This window comes from Lampetra fluviatilis, chromosome 53 (genome assembly GCF_964198595.1).
Source record: "Lampetra fluviatilis chromosome 53, kcLamFluv1.1, whole genome shotgun sequence".
NCBI lineage: Eukaryota > Metazoa > Chordata > Hyperoartia > Petromyzontiformes > Petromyzontidae > Lampetra > Lampetra fluviatilis.
This window is the reverse complement of record NC_136327.1, coordinates 8,564,161-8,584,101: the sequence shown is the minus strand read 5'-3', so window position 1 is coordinate 8,584,101 and position 19,941 is coordinate 8,564,161. Positions and strand designations below refer to the sequence as shown.

Below are 19,941 nucleotides of genomic sequence, written 5' to 3'. Positions count from 1 at the left end.
TAGACCTCACCTGATTACACAAACTGAACTTGACTCGCATCACAATAACTCTGTACAGGTTAGACTTTGCGAGAGGTCCGAACGGATTCTTTGTCTCAATGCATGATGCTAACAGCAGTTGGGATGAAACTGGGGAATTCTTTTTATACACATTACCTCAGATATGCTTACATTTTTTAAGGTTTTCCAAGAAAATACAGGTTCAGCGTTTAAGCAGACGCGTGGGGCATCATTCAGTCAAGTGAGTGACACGCAAAGTTGATGAGCGCTAAATGGAAGCATTGTTTGAATTTATTGCAAGGATGCTGCTGCACAAAGGTCAACGAGTGGATGAGACAGTATTGGAGTAACCGATGAGACAACGGGGTTCGCGAACACGTAATGTTTTCAACATCGGCGTGTCTGCTTTCCCACCCCCTGCCCTCCCCCCCTCCCGTGTCTCCTTATCGTGCGCGGCAGTCCTCCCCCTCGGAGGAGGGCATTCCGGAGGGAGTGGCGGCGCTTCCCACGGACTGGCTGGTGTTCGGCGAGATGACGCGGGTGCACCGCCTGGCGAGTGCTCGCTGCGTCACCGCCGTGAGCCCCGTGGCGGTGGCTCTGTTCGCCGGCCCCTCTCGCCTGCCCGCCTCCGCCCTCCAGGGACCGTCGTCGACGCACGGTGTGTACGCCGCGGCCGGTGCCACCGGCGACGATGCCGACGCAGCCGGCGCTTCTGCGGTCACCGCCACCACTGCCACTACCAACAATACCAGCCACCAAATGCCACCACCATCAACAGACACCACCACTCACCACCACTGCCACTACCAATAATACCAAATGCCACCACCATCAACAGACACCACCACTCACCACCACTGCCAACAATAGCCACCGCCCTGCCTTCACTGTAAACACTTCGCAGCACCAAACAAAGACTAAGGGAAATATTCCCCGTATAGCCTTAAGATACCTTTGAGGCAAGTGTTATTAGCGAGTACCGATGAAGGCCGGCACGGCTAACAAGGGGGTGGGTGGCCAGCACCACGTGAGGCCACCTTTCTCTCCCCAGCGGCGATGTTTACACACTGCGCCGGGTACTCCTTTGAGGCTGAGTCGACCTAGGGGAGACATAGGGGAGGCCCAGGAGCGGTTCAGATGATCGTCACCGGTGGCCGTGTGCCAGAATCGAACTCGGGTCGCCGGGTTTGTAGTGCAGCATGCTGACCGCTCTACTGCCGGCTCCTCACTAATACCACCTAAGATAAACATCTCGTGTGTTCTACAGAAACTGTTGTGGAAAGTGCTGTTAGCGATCGTCGATTATGGTTGACATGGGTCACGGAGGGGAGGTGTGGCCACCACCACACCTGGATGATGTTTGCACACGGCACCAGGCACTCATTTCAGGCTGAGTCGATCCGACAGGAGTCCGAGGATCGGTTCAGATATTCATCACCGATGTTTGGCTGTGAGCGGGAATCGAAATCGGGTTACCGGGTTTTGTAGCAAGGTGCGCGTTTATAGCAGCCAAATACTCTACACAAATGTTTGTAACAGGGCTGTCCTGTTAGATGTTGTTAATGACTCGGGTAAAGTTGTTTTTAAATGTTACTAGCCAGAAAGAACCCTTTATCGTTTATCTGTCATGTGATGCCCCCTGGTGGATTTAGTTTTACTTAATCGAGAGCACGGAGAATGACAAAAATCAAACTAAACCGACGGAGGCGCACAGAAGCATGGAGAAAAATGGTTTCTGTGAATTACTCGGAGAGCGAGAGAGGCGGACGCCTGGGTTGGAGATCGTGCGCAGAAAACACACAAATCAAACATTACAAACCATGCAGTGTAAGTGGCATCGACCAAGCATCCCAATGCCGAAACAAAAATACTTCCATATTATCATATAAAAAATGCAAACTCAATTTTACGAAGTGCCTTTAAAAGTCTAAATCTCAATACTCGATTTGGATTACACACAACAACATCACCCCCCCCCATTCCCCCTACTGTGAAAAACTTGGCAGGACCCTCCTGAAAAATAATTCTTGAGACTCGGCAAGGCTTTCCTGCATAAAATGAGCATAATCATGACAATATAGAGGCTCCGCATTGACCAGTTAATCGCTATAAAGGATGCATAATTTAGAGTTTTTTGGGGGTTAGATCGGAGTAAATATAAATGTGTTGTTAAACCGCGATCTAACCCAAAAATAACTCTTTATAATGGATAATATTGGTCACGAAAGCCTACACATTAAACCGCTTTAAGTGGATTTTTGGGTTAGATCGCTTAAATATAAATGTGTCATTAAACCCGCCACCACCCAACACAGCCAATTAGTAAGGTTGTCATGTAAACAGAATATGCCAATTCGTTACTAGTACAGCACACTGGCGTCTTGGATAGAAAATCCACAACATTTATAATCTGAGAACGACATTTCGCCAGTAATTACAACTCGTATCATGAGGTCGTGAAAGCCGACGTGTTAAACTGCTGTAAGAGTTGATTTCCGAGAGCCGAGGTAGATGATGGATTGGCAGTCAGAGGAGAGAACATACTCGCAGGGAATGAGCATTATAGGGAGAGGGGGCACCGCCCAGTATACAGGAGGTGGTGTGTTCGATGCCGACCCTGACGCCTGCTGTATAGTTTCAGTTTGCGTGTCTCTCTCCCCGTGTTTGCGTGGCTTTTTCCCCTGGTCCTCCGGTTGCCCTCCACATTTTGAATCATACGTTGAGAGTATTTGGCTGCTGTAAATGTCCACATGTTAAGCCGCTGTTGAGCTATAATTTGTGGCCAGGTTGCTTCTGAAAAAGAGCTACATAGCTCAGTGGGCCTTACACCTGCTAAAATAAAAATAGTATATATGTATGTATGTTGAACTTATTTCACAATGTACGTAGCCAACCGTGCTTAATCGGAGGTGTGGAGGAACGACAACAAACTAAACACAAAAAGCAGTTTTTAAAGAAATTAGTTTTCAATTGATAGTGCTTAAATAGATGAAGCGTTGAAATTGGCTCGTGTGCAGGTCACAACTCGGTGTTTATAAGCCGGTGGTCATGGGCCGGTGGTCACGGGCCGGTGATCACAAGCTGGTGGTCACGGGCTCGTGGTCACGCGCCGGTGGTTACGGGCCGGTGATCACGGGCTGGTGGTCACGGCTGCGACGGTGACCGCGTCTTGCGTGAACGTGCGTGTGCAGTGGAGGGGATTCCCTACGATAGCAGCGACAGCGAGATGGAGGAGATACCGTCGGTGAAAACGGCCGTTCTGCATCTCGACGAGTGGATCAACTTCAAGTTGGACCCCGAGGTGAGGGACGCCGCCACCGCCATCATCGTCGTCAGCCGTGGTCATATCCGCTGCTGGATGATGAATGTGTAGAGTTGCTTTTGTCACTGCCGGATGAAAGCCTCCCCATGCCGCCACCGCCGCCACCACCTCTCAATCGTGCAGTGCAACAGCAACAACAACCCGTCCAGCACCTGGACGCAAACGCTCATCGCTCCGTCTCCATGGTGGACGTACTCTCGGACACGTGGCTGCCGCTCCGTTATTATTCTTGATCGTCGGCCTGTATCGAACCCTTCTAGCGGCGCGTCCTTCCCAAGCCCTCTGCCCGTCCTTATTGCTGCGCTGCCAACGGCGTCATTACAAGCTGCGTGTGTGTGTCTGGTCTCTCAGCGGTGGACGTACTCTCTTGGCTGCCGCTTCGTTATAATTCCTGACCGTTGTCCATCTTCGCTTCTTCACCGTGGCACCTCCTGCCCAAGCCCTCCCTCTGCTTTCTGAACAGTTTAGTATGATGTCATAAACCTCACAATAAAGGGGTTTTTTGGGGTTAGATTGTGTTGAATATAAATATGTCGTTAACCCACCAGCACCCGACAGCCAATTTTAGTAAGGTTTGTCACGTCGAACAAAACGTGCAAATTAGTTACTGCTTCAGCCCACCGGTGTGTTGGAGAGTAAATCCACAACATTCACAATTTGAGTACTGTGACATTTCGCTGGTAATTACATTCAGTTTCGATTTAAAGCTTTCGTGACTGCAGGGATTCATATTCTTGGATCTTTCGGTAAAGTCACCTGAGGACGGCTGCTTGTGTTGTGGCCGAAATGTGAGAATTTTATTATGTTTTATTTGTATTATTTCCCTTCTACGTGACTTTACCGAAAGATCCAAGAATATGAATTACATTCAGCTTCATCAGGCGATTTTACCAGAAGTGGGCCGAAGTAGTCACCAATTGGCAAGTTTTTATTTACGTCACAAATCTTCCTAATTGGCCTCGTCGGGTAGTGGTGGGTTAACGACACATTTACGCGATCCAACCCCATAAAAACCTTTTATGTATAATATTGGTCGTGGAATCCCTACTACTCCTACTACGTGTGAAATTTGTCATTAACCTGCGCGTGCTTTCTCGTTTACATGTGCGTCTCTCAGTGTAATTCCCAGCACGAGTGAGGCTATGAACACCAAAATATCTGACAAGAAGCTAAAAATCTGTTGACGCTGTTGTGTTTTTTTTTGCTTGCTAAGAGCCTACGTGCTAAACTGCTTTTTAAGAGTTGACTGCATGGCACCGAGCGCTTCATTGAGACGGCTGAGATCCTGGGTTCACAACCTGCTCTTTAGACCGCCTGCGATTACACTGGGTGGGCACAAGCGTGGCGATTTGATGGTTTCAGCCCGGCTACCGATGGCCGTACAAACACCCCATCATATTTATCCTGGTGGTTTTTGTATGCAATTTGGCTAAATCGAGGAATCAGTTTTACATCCGGCTTAATTACAACCGACTCTGTTGCTAGTCTATGGGTCTCTCTGTGAAGGAGCGTGTCTCTGTGGGGCGCCACGCTGACGAGATGTTAACTACCTCGCCTGGTATTGCAGGAGGGCGTGGGTTCAATCCCGACCCTGGCGCCTGCTGTATATTTGCAGTTTGCGTGTTTCCCCCTTGGTCGTGTGGATTTTTCTCTGGGTTCTCTGGTTTTTCCCTCCACATTTAGAATTAACATGCATGCCGAGTATTTGGCTGCTGAATGTCCACGTGATAAGCCACTTTGTTGAGATATCAGTTGTGGCCAGGTTCCTTCCCGAAAAGTAGCTATGTAGCTCAGTGGGCCTTACCTGGTAAAATAAAAAGTTTAGTTTTAATTTGCAGAAGAGTTGGCGAGGCTTTCCTGGGGAAACAAGCATCGTCATATTAATACAAATGTACTTATAAGAATCATTTACATACAAACAAACCTGTCCCTATATCCAGTTGCCTGTTCGGACCGAGAGTCGTAAGTTCAACCGCCGGGCAATAGATGGCAGTGGTGGCATCTACATCTGCAGAACGTGAAGGGCCAGTGGCATCTACACCTACAGGAGATTATACAACTTTTAAATCCATCCCCGGTGTTTAGTGCACATGCCGTACACCATGTTAGGAATCGACAGGAGTAAAGTTGGACTTACGAACAAATCGACTTTCGGACAGACCTCTGGAATCATTCTCTCTGACCTCTGGAACTTAACTCGTTCGTAAGTAGAGGAATCACTGTTCCTACAACCCTTGCTGCTCCTGCCTCCACAGCGCTGGGCGATTGATCCTCCACAGCGCTGGGCGATTGATCCTCCTGCACGCCCTCCGCTCCCCTCCGCCCCCCCCCCCGCCAGGCGGCGAACCTGCTGCTGCAGCTGCGGCAGAAGTGGCACACGCTGTTCGTGCGCCGCATGCGGGCGCCGTCGCGCGCCTGGTCGCAGGCGGACGAGGCGACGGTGAGCGCCGTCATCGCGGCGCTCGCCTGCGAGGACGAGGCCCTCGGCCTGCAGCAGCCTACCGGCATCGGCCAGCGGCCGCGGCCGGTCGTTCCCGAGGAGCCGCACTTTGCGCCGTCCACGACGGTGCGGGGGGCCGCGGCGAGGTGTTCGCCCCCGGCACCCGCGGTGGCGGCGGCGGCGGCGGCTTCGTGGAGGGCCGATCGCAGCCGGAAGAGCGGCGGTGGTGGCGGCAATGGCGGCGGTGGTGGTGGTGGAGCCGGTGGTGGTGGTGGGGCCGAGACGACTGAGGAGTTGCTGGTGGCCGAGATGTGAGGCCTTGATCATTTTTCTTTTATTTATCGGGCAGGGAGGTCGGTGGCAGTTGTTGTGTAGATAACACAAATCTGCGGGTCTCTGTGTGAATGTGTAGGTCTTTTTCCCGTAAGTCTGTAGGTCTCCAGGTGAGTGTAAACAGACCTCTGTACATCATTGGCTTAGATCTTCAACTCGATAGACTTGCAACACGGATGTGAGAGGTCGTCGCGTCCGTGGCCTGACAGGAGAAATAAAAAAAACGATGACTGATCACTCCGAAACCAGTTTAACACATAGTAGGCTTTCGCGACCAATATTTTCCGTAATAGTGGTTTTTAGGTTAGATCCCATAAATATTCATGTGCCGTTAAATTCGCCACCACCCGACGCAGCCAATTAGTATGGTTTTTCACGTAAACAAAGCGTGCCAATTCGTTACTAGTACTGCACACCGGTTGTGTCGGAGAGTAAACCCACTACAACCTTTACAATTCGAGTACCGTGACGTTTCGCCAGTAATTACAACTAGCATCAGCTAATGCTATAATTGGCACGTTTTGTTTGCGTGGCAAACCTTACTAATTTGCTGCGTCGGGCGGTGGCGGGTTTAACGACACATTTATATTGAAACAATCTCACCCAAAACCCTCCATTATGCACTGCGAAACCGCTGGGCGTGTCCGCAGGTCCAGGGTGGTGCTCCCCCCGCCCGGGTTCCAGCAGCTGAAGCCGCAGCAGCAGCAGGGCCCGCCGCTCCTCGATCGTCGGTCGGCCGCTCACAGGGGCAACGGCGCCGTCGCTGCCGTCGCCGTCGCTCCTCCTGTCGCCGCCTCACCGCCCGCCTCCGCCAAGGTGACGCCCTCGCGTGTGCTGCCTGCCGCTTATGTAACGCGTTCGGGTTTTTTTTTTAAGTTTGTCCACGCGCGGAGATGAGCCGCGTCAGCTCCACGCACCGCGTCCGCCCTCCCTTTAGTCCTCTGCCCAGCGGTGGAAAATCACAGCCGCCTCCATCCTGTCGGATCCATTTAGCTTTCTTCCTCCCTGCCTCCTTCGAGTCTTCAAGCAGCATCCTCTTAGTGCCTCTTTCCCCAACATCCATAACCCTTCTAGAATTTTGAAAACTTAAATGTATTTAGAACTGCTCGTTGTGTTTAGTGTGTTTGTCCTTCCCCCGCACTTCCGTTTAGCGCGGTTGGCTGTGAACGGTGCAAAAGAAGTTCAGCATCCGTACAACTTCCTTCAGCCAGCTCTCACCTCGGAGAAAGTGCCCAATGCACGTGTTTAGCCCTTTCTGGGTCATTGTCGTCGTCACACACACACACACACCATCATCGCACGCAGTAACATCACCAGATCGCGTAAATATATAAATGTGTCCTTAAACTCGCCACCACCCGACACAGCCAATTAGTAAGATGTGTCACGTAAACAGAACATGCCAATTCGTTACTGGTACAGCACCCACCGGTGTGTAGGAGAGCAAAGCCACAACGTTTACAATCTTAGTACGACGTTTCGCCAGTAATTACAAACGGCATTATCAAGCGGCGGACAGATTTGTGGAGAAAACCCTTCCTTCCAGAACTTCCTTCATGCAGCCCGCACCGCTGAGAATGTACCCCAATCCACATCCTTACCCTCGCCTAGATTATGCGCTGCGTGCTATGCCCACGAACGAACCCCTTCAATCGACTCAAACCCCTCGCGGGGCCCCCTTCCTGTGCCGTTCAGTTAATTTTTCCGCCCGTCCGTTCTCGCCGGCTTGGCCCCGCCACCAGGGTCCGAAGCCTCCGTCTCCGCGGCGGGCGCCGGCGAGCGTGCGCTACTTCGTCATGAAGAGCAGCAACATGCGCAACCTGGAGCTGTCGCAGCAGAGGGGCATCTGGTCGACGACGCCTGCCAACGAGCAGAAACTGAACCGCGCGTTCCTCTCGTGCCCCGTAGTCTACCTCGTCTTCTCCGTGCAGGGCTCCGGACACTTCCAGGTTTGTTGCCGAGGCATCCGGCGGCGCTTGGCAGGGGTGGTGGTGGTGGTGGTGGTGGGGGGGCGGTGAAGGTGGATCAAAACGACCCTCCGTAACTGGACAGAGCTTCGTAGAGCTCATCGGATTCCTCTTACTGCAGTCAAAATAAAGATTCTGAATTGTTTGGTACGTTTGGTGTTGTTGGCGCTGTTGTCATAGTGCAGGGCCATCACGAAGGAAGGCAACGTGTTACGGCCCTCGCCTGGTACGCAGGAGGTCGTGGGTTCGATCCCGACCCTAACGCCTGCTGTATATTTGGAGTTTGCGTCTCTCTTTATCTTTTCCCGCAGTCGTTTGTATTTTTCTCCCGGGTCCTCCGGTTTTTCCCACCACGTTTAGAAAAAGCTTAGAGTATTTGGCTGCTGCAAATTCCCACGCGATGAGCCATTTCGTTGAGCACTCATTTGTGGCCGGGTCGCTACTGAAAAAGCGCTTTATAGCTCAGCGGGCCTCACCTGGTAAAATAAAAAAAAAAATGTTTAAATCCACAAAAATACTACGCGCCGTAGAATCGATGCACGACGAGCGAGCGTCCCGGGTTGGGCGCGACGGTGGCTGTGTCCGCAGGGCTACGCGCGCATGGTGTCGGAGATCGGCAAGGAGCGTTGCCAGGAGTGGGGCTCCCCCGCGCTGGGCGGAGTGTTTCGGGTGCTGTGGCTGTACCTGGGCGGGATCCCCTTCCAGCAGGTGCAGCACCTGCTCAACCCGTGGAACGACAACAAGAGGGTGCAGATCAGCCGCGACGGGCAGGTGAGCCTTCGTCCCCCCCTGCCGCCCCCCCTCCCCTTACCCCATGGAGTTCGAGAAGCTTTCCATGGCTGTACCGGAGGAATTTCCACCAGCTCTCAGACCTCCTGTAAATTACGTGATATGTGTGGTCCCCCCCCCCTCTCTCTGAAACCATTCCATGCCCTCTGTGACAACACACAGAGCTCTTTGCAGCACACGTCTGGCTCGCTCATTCTCTCTCTTCCCTCCACTCTCATCATCATCATCTCCCTCTTGCCGCCGATATCTTGGCCTGGTCATTCCTTCTCCTCCTCCCTCCCTTCCTGCCTTTCCCCCTCATCTCTACCTGCTGTTCATCTTGAGCCGTGCCTCCTCCTCTTTTTCCGTCTTGGGGACCTCCTTCCCACTTCATCCTTGACTCTTCACTCCATACATTCTATTCTTGACTCTTCATCCCTTCCCGGTAGTGTGCCCTGGGTAAAACCCATCCGAACGGAAACATCAATACAGGCTGAAAACAAATAGGTTTTGCAGCGGCACACGCAGCGTTGCACAAAGTCACTGAATGTGTGGCCATTTTTGTCATTTAGGTCACCGGCACAGACATTTGAGAAAATTATGGCCATCCCAAAAATGTTGCCTCTAGGCGAGTGCTAATTGCATTTATGCAAAGTGTCAAGGTACAAGTCCTCTCCGTACATGGGTCTCCCAGGGGAATATGGCAGCAGCGAACAGTGATTACTGGTGTGCTGATGATTCCTCATGCCGATGAAACCGGTCTACAGTTGTCCTTGTTTCACTGCTGTCTGTTGGGACGGCCACATTTTCTCAACTCTCTTGATTCAGTGGTTTTAAACGGAAAATTGGCACACATTCAGTTACTATGAGCTGGTGGTCTGGGTAAGGCTGAGAGTTTTTGTATGCAGTTGTGCATACCTTTGTGTGGTTAAATCTGCGCATGACTGTTGTGATGGCGGTGCCCTTGATACAGACGGTGGTGGCACGCGTGGGGAGCGATAGTGTAGCTGTGAGCCATACTTTGTTGGTGCCACGTGTGTGGCAGTGATGATGGGTAACGGTGCTTGTGATGGTCGTCACGGTGCATGCGGTTTATTTCTGTGCTCGCGATGATGTTGTGGGAGGGCACGTGGCGGTGACATTGGCATGACGTGGCGTTATTGCTGAGGCCGACTAATTACGACTCTGGGGATGTCCATTACAGGAGCTTGAGACTCAGGTTGGAGAACAGCTGCTCAAGTTGTGGGACAGATGGCCCCGTGCCGGTGGCGGCGGCGGCGGCGGCGGTGGTGGCGGTGGTGGCGGTGGTGGCGGCGGTGGTGGTGACGGTGGCGGTGGTGTCGTGGGTGCCACTGGTGCCGCTGCCAGTGCTGATGACTACACGGCGGAGCTAATTGGAAGCAGAGAAACACGCACCCCGGCAGATGGGAACCCCCTCTACTCGAGGGCTGTGGTAAATTTTGTATTTTTATTCCCGTCAAAATAAGTAGTGATGAAAACGATAATATTTATTTTCCTTGGGAAATTGAATTCCCTTGACGAGTTGTGGCACGTGGGGGGAGACCCGGAGAACCCGGAGACAACCCATTCATACGAGAGCGTCACACTCGCAGATGTCGGCAGCAAGGTTTTTGTGTTTTTGTCCTGTCACCTCCTGAATGCCTCTCAGGCACAAGCCCACAGCACCTGGCACATCCCCAGTCTTAACCAGGCTTCAAACCTGCTTCACTTTGGAGAATCACACGACAAAATAATCTTGTTTAAAAATCCAAACTGCGAATGGCATGTAAATGCACCCTCGTATTCATGTACACGTTCCGCTCACTGGAGATCATCCGTGCTGGGCTAAACGCGGGTCTCTGCGGCACGTTTATGGGTTGTGCCCACCGTGCGTTTGCGTGCACGGTGATGCCCCACGTTTCAGCGCGCGTGGTGGGAGCTTCTCCCGGCAGTGCATAACTTGTACTGTCTGTACGTTGAACTTCTTTTGCACCGTACGTAGCCAACCGTGCTAATCGGAGGTGCGGGGGAAGGACATTGCCGAGATACCTAAATAACAAAAGTAATTGAGCAGACGAATGTCGCCTTCACGTAACTCTCTCTCGACGCAGGAAATACAAAAAAATTATTCCGCAGAACAGTGGGTACATTCAGCAGCATCGATTCAAAACAAGGCCGGTTTCGACACGCAGTGTCTCATCACCGCATGCGTGTGGGAGCTTCTTCCGGCAGTGCATAATTTAGCGGCATTGATTCAAGACGGGCACAACTCTGGGCCGGTTTCGGCACGCAGTGTCTCGTCAGCAGAGTCAGGCTCTGCTTGAACGAATGCTGGTGAACTGCTGATCTTACGGGCAAGGGCCCCCTCTCTCATTACCTATTCGACCCTTCGACGAAGCTCCCTAGCTCGTGGGGCGAAACGTCGGGATGATCGAGCGCCGCACGGTACAGCCGGGGACGCGCGTCGGGGTATATGATCGCTCGTCCCTGCGGGGCGTCCCGTGAATGTTTATTTTATTTGTCACGGACGGCTTATGTTTCGCTGGTATTTTAAATTATTTTTTACTATCTTTTTTTCTTACGAAGCTGGGTAATTGAGCCAGGAAGTCTTCATGAATCATTATAGTCTTTTAAACAGGCAGGGGAGAAAAGCAATCAGCCCGGATAATGCAAACCCTTTATAATGTCATAAAATCCGAGCGGCGGTGTAAGTTATCGCGATTGGCTCATTCAGCAGTTTTACTGGCACGCAGCACTTCCATTTAATAAAGTATTGATGCGCTAGAATGAAAGCAAAGGAATTATTTTTTTTATCTCGTGTAAGCTTTCTGTTAATAGCACCGCCCGCTCTCGTGTTGAACACAAACGGAACTGAAAGTTACACTAAATAAACAGAGACTTTTTGTCGTTCTCCCCACACACACACACGTGTATAGTTTTACTCTATTAGCCTCCACTGCTTGCAGACACACATTCTTCCCCTTCTTGCATGTGGCTTTGTTGTATGGCAATGTACTCGTCCATTGGTGCGACTGGGTGGCGCAGTGGCGGTTAACATTTGTGCCTCGCAGCAGCTGGTCTGGGTTCGATTGCCAACTGGGGTGCGTTTTCGTGTTGAGCTTGTGTGTTCTCCTCCGCTTCTGCAGAGTGAGTGTGTGATTGTGAGCGTGTGATGATTGTGCGTGCGTTAGAGTGTGAGTGAAAGTGTGTACGTATTCCACTTTGGATGGGTGCAAGGGTGTGTGTGTGTGAGTGAGAGTGTGAAAGAAGTTGTGTGTGCAAGTGGGGAGCTGTGGCACAGCGGTTAAAGCGCCGCGCTACTAACCCGGCAGCCCGAGTCTGATTCCTGCTCAAGGCGAACACCAGTGATGATTACTGAACCAGTCGTGGTGCCTCCGCTAGGTGGGCTCTGCCTTAAATGAGTACCTGGTGCGGTGTGTAAACATTGCTACTGGGGAGACAAAGGTGACCGGGTGTGGTGTTGGCCACCCACCTCTTCGTGTGCCGTGCCGGCCTTCATAGGTGCTCGTTAACAGCACTTGCCCCAACAGTCTGTTGAGGCTATACGGGGGATGTGTGTCTTTGTGTGCAGGTGTATGTTCTCACCCTGTTCTGCATGGGTTTCCTGCTGGTTCTCTGGTTTTTTTCCCATAGCTAAACGAAAACGTACACAATGTAACTGGATTTGGCCAAAACATCCCAATGCTATCTAAAAGAAAATACTCGCAAATTACTCATTTGGGATCGTACACAGCAGCAACATCGCTCCCTGCCAGCGAAAACGTGGGAAAGGAACCCTCCTGAAAAAGAGCTTTCATGGAAAAACAAACATCATAATAAGTAACCTCGTATGTTCGCACCATACGTAGCCAACCGTGCTAATCGGATGTGAGGAGCTTTTGTTGACTGTTTTATTTGTTTTTTTGTTTCCAGCGAGACTTGGAACAGCAGGCCGCTGCAAGTCAGTCCCCTCTGCAGATGCCGAGGTACTAACCAGCAGCCTTGCCAAGCGGACTCACCGCGCGCCGTGTGTCCGTGGGCGAGTCCTCTGGTACGGGGAGCAGCGGTGCAGCGGTTGCACTATGAACCCGGCGGCCCGAGTTCGATTCCTGCTCATGACCAACAGCAAGTGATGATTTACCTGGACCAGTCGTGGGCCCTCCCCTGAGTCGATTCAGCCTCAAAGGAGTTCCTGGTGCCGTGTGTAAAAATTGCCGCGAGGGAGACAAAGGCGGCCGTGCGTGGTGCTGGCCACCCACCCCCTCGTGTGCCATGCCGACCTTCATAGCTGTGCGCTTACAGCACTTGCCCCAACAGTCTGTTAATGGCTATATGGGGGATCTTTGTCTTTTATTACTTGAGTCCTCTGGTGTTTTAAATTTTCCGGGCATTTAATACAAAACAAACAACACCAGTGTTGGTATTGTCTCAATCAAGAAGGCGTGTGTCACCTCGTCTCAGCTGTGAAGTACGAACCACGTCGTGTACGCCCGTGTACGCCCGTGGGCATGCGTGCCTGTGCATGCGTGCGCATGCGTGCGTGCGCATGCGTGCGTGTGCGTGCATGCGTGCGTGTCTTCCTCACCACCCCTCACAACAACGAGCGGAGCGTCGGGCTGCTGAAACGCAGCGAGTTGCCACAGGCGGTGTTGCTTCTGCCAGTCATCGCGGTCGGTCAAACCCACTGCACTCGAATTCTGTCCCGTGACCTGCCTGCAAGCCCGACACGTGGCCTCGAAGTGCACCCGGCCTGGCGCAAGCGCCGTGGTGACGTCGCCGCCACTTGCTGGGGAACGGCGGCTGTTGCTGTTTGCCGTCTTTCCCCGTCTGAACGTTTGCCCGAGCGCAGCAGAGGGACGTCCTGCGGTGACACCTCACGCTGGCGTAATCGTTCGCGCCTTGAGTGGAGAAAGCGAGTAACACAATGACCAAGCGGATAGTACGCCTCATTCACATATCTGCCCGTCCATGTACAACATTTTAGTAAGTTTATATTCACTCCCATGAGGCTGTGCAGCTGATGAGAAGGCAGTACAGCAAAGTGCCGACTAATATCATCTGTCCCTTCCGTAGGGGGTAGAATGATGCTCACTTGCACGTGTGGGCTTACCCCGGGTGCTCTGGTTTCCTCGCGTATATATACTCTTTAACTGGTTGACAAACACCTTAATATATAGTGCATCGCAGAGCTTGGACAATTGTTGGTTATCGCCATCCCAGCACCTGGCTGCTGCCTTCCCGCTTCTCTGTGGCTACTCAGCGATTTCGAGAGATGGAATTTGCATGAATGGTGATGCTATTATATCTGAAACTAAACATTACAAGGTGTAAAAAAAACTACATTTTACGCGGAGGGACAGATCCGTGACAGAGGCTCATTGTTGTCTGCTTAGTTGTTGGGTTATATCCCACGGTAGTGCGGCTATAAGCGTCCGAAACGAGGGGTCCCTTCAGAGAGGTCACCGATTCGTTGTGGCCGGCGATCGCGTGGCTTCCAGAAGCCGTCCTGCAAATCTTCAGCCGCAAATGTAATCATTGTCATCGTCACATTGGCTTTTAAAGTCCTCAGGATCTTCAAAAGTGAAATCCTTGAATGAACGTAACACGTAGTAAGTGGTACGTTTTCGCAGCCAATGTTACGATTTAGTTTTTGTTGGGTTAGGCCGCGTAATGATCCGGCCAAATTTGTCGTAAGACCCTCCACCACCCGACACAGCCAAACAAATAAAATGGTCACATTTACAAGCGTTCAACAACGCACGCTGATTGTTATTGTCTAAGCCCACTCACCGCTGACGTTGAAGAGCAAACTCTCACAGTCAAGGTTAGTCATTTAGACGTCTGACGTTTTACTTGAAACTAGACCAAGCGTGTTTCGGGGGGCATTGCGTCCTAGTTTGTAGGCCGGTGTCGCATCGCCGGCCCGCGGGTGCCGCTCGCCCCGTCGGCCCTCCCACGCTCGCCCAAGAAGTGGTCCCAGATTGTTCATTCTGGCGGGGAGCGCCGTCGTCGATTGACGCCGTCTCCCGCTGTCGTAACGTCAAGGCCGTGGCGCCGGCTTGTTTGTTGTTTACTGCGCCACGCATTGTTGTTATTTCGTGGCGTGTAAAGGAGCCGCAGCGGTGAACTGAGTGGGAAACCTCGTTTCGTTTTTTTAAATTCCCGCGGTCGAAATGCCGCGGCGTTATTCAACGCGGCGTTGGTTGCGCGCTCATTCGGCGCCGCCGTGATGTCGATGCTGCTTCTTGCGAGACCTCAATCGTATTGAGCTGCCTCGGTTTAATTATTGAGGGGGGGGGGTCTGTAAATGTTTATTTTATTGTCCCCCACGCGATTTACAATCTGAGTTGGCTCGGACTCCCGTTCAGTTCTCTTGTTCGGCCCAACTTGTGTTGTCCACGTCGTGCGTGCGCATCGTTAGCAACCGGAGGCAGCAACATTGGCGGTCCTTGCGGACATGTACGTGTGTTTCGTCACTTCCATTCTTGCCGATCCACTGCCAGATGAGGGCCTCCCTACACCAAGCCACTGTCATCACCACCATCGGGACATTGGATTGGTAAATCATCATTTTCATCATCATAAGCACGATTTTACAAAGGCGTACCCACGTCGGATGGAGAGACAAACCTTCGCGGGTCAACACGCGGCATTGAACGGGCGCAGTGTCACCCGCCCTCCTGTAAATCCGCTGCCGGATGAGTCGTCTGCCCACGCTGTGCGCGGCGCGTGGGGGTTTTCTCACCATGCTCATTCGCCATGCGCGTTGGTGCGGGTCGGCCAAGGTTGGGGAGGGGACGCGACGACATAGACAGGTGCACCGCAGCTATGGATCTTCTCCACCGTCCTCTGCTGCCCACCACACTGCTCCGCAGCAGCGGCAGCCTGGAGCCGACTGCGCCTCTATTATGCATTGGGGTCGTCCACTATCCAGGCTCGCCCCCTAGCTTAGTCCCAGTGGCGGGGAGAGGGGCGCGTCGTTCCGGACGAACCACTTCTCGACGTTTCTGTACTCTGCGTTAATTGCCGCTCGGAGTAAGATGCGAGAGACGCGCGAGAAACTGAACCGTACGATCCTGGACTGTGCGTTTGACCGCCCTTTTAAAGTTCCGTTATTGTATTTTAAAAATTATTCTGTTCACGCGATCCCCGCATCCGCTGAGGGGCGACCGTCATGCGCGGGGAATACGGCACGCGGCCACGTGACTTTTACCCGGCCGCCCTTGGAACGGCACGCAAAATTACATTTGACCGTCGCTGCGATCGTCTTGGCCGCACCCCGATCGAAACTAAGAAGGTGAAGGTATCTATCTTTAAGATAACCTGGAAAACGAGAACTTTAGATCAAAGCCAGTCCACTCCCGTCGCTGCAAGGGCCTTGTTATACTCTTTGGTTAACACACACATAAGTGCGCGTTGTTGTTTGCGTTATTGGATAAACGCCGGTGCGTGCGTGCGCAGTTGCCCACCAGCCGTATTCGCCGTGCCCCGCCCTCTACGATCACAATGGAGACGTGAATCCCGAAAGGCATCGTGACCTCCCCATCGTTTTGACGGCCGTTGTTCTGATTGCAATGGGAGAGAGGGACGTGGCCGTACCCTGAGGCGTTTTGGTGTTTTAGGTCTCCGTCAGAAAGCTGCTTTTGGAAATGCGTTGCGTTTGAATCACAGCGCTCAAAGTTTGGCGGCTCAGTCGTTAATTTGGCGTTTTTTTTCTTTTATCCGCATGAAAACTGTTGTGGTTGTGTGATGAGAAGTTTGACAAAATTAAAAATTTCCAGTCAAGGTTGTATCGCTGTCATAAAGTTTCCAATAATCTCTCAAGAGTCCAACGTTTTTTGATGGAGTTCAATTTTTTTTTTCGAACGTCTCACTTTGCTAAATTCACGACGTGAAAAGGTGCAGCCACTGCTGGCAGAAGGGGCCTCTACTAGAGGGAGCTCGGCAGCCCCTCTAGAAGAGGTCACGCTGGCCTACTCCTCCACTCTGACCTGATGTAGCAGTGGGAGTACCCACACTTTGCCCCACCACCACACGTGACCTGCCGATCGACTGCGCTTTCAACCTTCATCCTGTTTAAAATTGTTATCTTTGTGAAAATTGTTGAAAACAAAGTTCTCCTTAAGAAAATGTACATTTTAACTTTCGTTTACGTTTCCTCAAGTGTTTTGCCATTGCCGAAGTGGTTTGCTCTTCTCTCCCGCGAGCACTTTAATGAATGACGCTGTTGGCGAAGGCGCACGAACAGAAAAACAACAATCTCCGCGTCTCCCCGGGACGACTCAACACGAAATGAAACGCGATAAGCAGGCGAACCTCCTACCACCTCGCCGTAGAAGGGCCATTACAGAAGGGCTATTTCCTGCAACGTCACCCCATTTCATTGTCTTTTATGCGCCACTCCCAGCATAGTATCACAAATAAAATGTGTTCCTTGTTTAATGGGCCGAGTCGGGGTTCTTCAACTTCATTTTCTGCCCGGCCACTTAATAAAATTAACAACGTAATGATGATTTACAGTGCTGTGTCAATTGCATCTTTCCGTGGCCACTTAGGTGATCAATAACAGCAATTGTTCGGTCTGATTTCATCTCTCTCATCTGTAGCTCATGCCCAGAGCTCTCCGACAGCTGCCTCCCGTTCTTGAGCCTCTTGTCAAGTCACTAATCTTTATTCTCCAATTCTCATCTCGCTCATTTTTTTCCCCCTTTCATCTCGGCGACGTGATCCGCCAGTGGCGCGTTCGCCACTCACTGCAAGAGGGGTATGCGGTTCGACTCCACCAGGCCACCCCGGTTAATACTGCGGTGTGTGTATTAAACCTAATGCCGTCTGTTCTATAAACCCGCGGGTTTTAATTACGTGAATTGGATTATACAATGCGATGAATGTATTGGGGAACACTTTTTGACGACGCGGATGCGAAGTGTGATGTAACGCGATCGAGTGAACGGTACGACGCCGCGCGAGGAAGAGTACACGGCGGTTACGGCTGCCTCGTAGCATCGCACTTGATGCTCCGAGAATCTCGATGCTACCCACGCGCCTCGGTCTTTGTGTGGCCTGCGTACGCATCTCACGTGTTATCGCGCACTGCGCTTGACCCCTATATTATATTTTGTTGTATTATAAGGCGATTTTGCCATCACGCGGTGTTCTTCGGGAGCGCAACTACCACCGCTTTATCGGAGGACAGACTGTCGGCTACACCACAATCCGTCGTAGGCGTCCAAATTAAAAAAATGTACACCGCAAATAGCGCATTGGAACGACACCGCTCCCCGCTGTGAAACTACTTGCAGACTGCGTCCGCGAAACAGCAGCACCTTCATGATAGCCAGGCGCTGTAAGAATGATAGCGCCGATACAGATGTACTCATTAAATTACTCCCTCTTGCTTAGCCTTAATCTCACTCGTCTTTATCTCTTGCCTCTAGGTCTCTCACCCATCTTGTTTCGCTTTCATCGTTATCTCATGTCTACAACAGCTCTCTCTCTCATCCGTGTCTCTTGTTTAGCTCTTTTGAGCTCACTAATCTGGACCACTTTCACATTATCTCGGGGTGCCATAGCCAGGCAGGTCACTCCAAGAGCCTTCAGCCACAGATGTGGCCCATGGGCCTCCAGTTGAAGAGCCTTGTGCTCACATATCAAAGATGTCTCTGCCTCTTGACACCACACTTTTTTCCGATGTGGCCTGTTAAAATGTTTCGTTGAATAAGACGTTGTAAAGAAACCAATCCGCGTCGGCATCTTTGTGATCTTGGTTTTTGACAGAAGGCAGAAGCCACCGTAAAAAAATTAACTTGTTACCAACAGCCCAAAGTCAAGAGTTCTCGAGTACCAGCATGCAATGCGTGTCTACGAGGATTGTTGAACTGTCGCTTGTTAGAACCGGTCACCATTTTGAGAATCGTTTACCAGTTCGTGAATTCGGGAACCGACCGGCGTCCGTTTCCAGATTGAGCGGTGGAAAACGAACACGCGCCGATTGGCACGCGCCGATTGGCACGCGCGTGCACGGACATGCGAACTGCACGGCGGCCTCGGTCACCGCCGTGGGCAACGTGTGCCCTGGAGATGGGGTAACATCGCAACATTCTGGATTGCAAGTCCAGTGAGCTGCCAACCATTACGCTCCCCTTCATTCCTCGGTTCAGAGATTGATTCGCTACGTTTGTTGCTGAACGTTTCGATCAGTAATTCGGTTCGTTTCGCGTGGTTACTGGTTGTTGCGGGAAAAAACAACGATTTAAACAACCCAAGAATCGATTAACTATGCTGATACTGCATTGTGCGTACGTGTGTATGTTGAACTTCTTTTGCACCGTACGTAGCCGACCGTGCTAATCAGGAGCAGCGGTGCGCAAGCAACCAATAGCGCATATATATACTCAACAAGCATATATACTCAACAAAAACAAACCCAACAAGTTCCGCCAGCAACACTGCGGCCCTAAAGCTAAACTGTGTGCAACAGGCGACGTTGTCGGGCGAAACGGCTCGTCTTCCCACGGAGGTTCCGTCTCTCTCCTCGTCGTACGGCTGCCGATGTCGACGCAGAGCAACAAACGACAATTTCACAATTCAGGTGGTCTAGCCAGATAGCCGCGTCGTCAGGAGCAGCGAGGGAGTGTATCATTGTCGCCGCGACGGACTCCTTCGTGTCTGTGGAGGGGTTCGGAGAGGCAGAGTGGATCAGCGGCGCTGAACAATAGTGCGGCGCTATCATTCAGTGCCGCCTCGACTCCACTCTGCCGCTCGTTGTCTGTATGCCGTGCAGACGGGGCCACATTGCCCAAACGTCGCCCGTTGTATAGCAGTGCTGTTGACCAATGTGTTCAGTTTTCTCGTCGACGACAAGCTACTTTGCCCCCCTTTGTTGATAGCATCTACCGTTAAGCATTCCCTAATAAGAAAGCGCTTCTCACGATGTTAAACGGAGCACTTTACGGTGCAGCCACGGACCAGTTTGATTGGGTGCTCGTTAAGACAGCTTGTCCGTTTGGAAAACCGCAAGCGTTGCACCTTTATTGAAGCGTGTTTAGAATGTTAACACCTCGGCACCGTTTCCGAGTTAAAAAGAGAATGAGGTTTCGTGATATGAAGGC

The 19,941-nt window shown here is 51.7% G+C and overlaps 1 protein-coding gene across 1 annotated transcript in view; it reads left to right on the top strand.

Annotated features, from left to right (window-relative positions):
- The window catches only part of YTHDC2 (YTH N6-methyladenosine RNA binding protein C2), a 53,479-nt gene extending 33,646 nt beyond the window's left edge, over nt 1-19,833 (top strand). The window contains exons 24-31 of the mRNA XM_078879339.1: nt 460-658; nt 3,192-3,301; nt 5,661-6,073; nt 6,746-6,911; nt 7,838-8,044; nt 8,651-8,833; nt 10,035-10,283; nt 12,764-19,833. Of these exons, the coding sequence (XP_078735465.1) occupies nt 460-658; nt 3,192-3,301; nt 5,661-6,073; nt 6,746-6,911; nt 7,838-8,044; nt 8,651-8,833; nt 10,035-10,283; nt 12,764-12,823 (1,587 nt within the window). The 3' untranslated portion in view covers nt 12,824-19,833. The remainder of the gene's footprint in view (nt 1-459; nt 659-3,191; nt 3,302-5,660; nt 6,074-6,745; nt 6,912-7,837; nt 8,045-8,650; nt 8,834-10,034; nt 10,284-12,763) is intronic.
- Nucleotides 19,834-19,941: the final 108 nt, after the last annotated feature.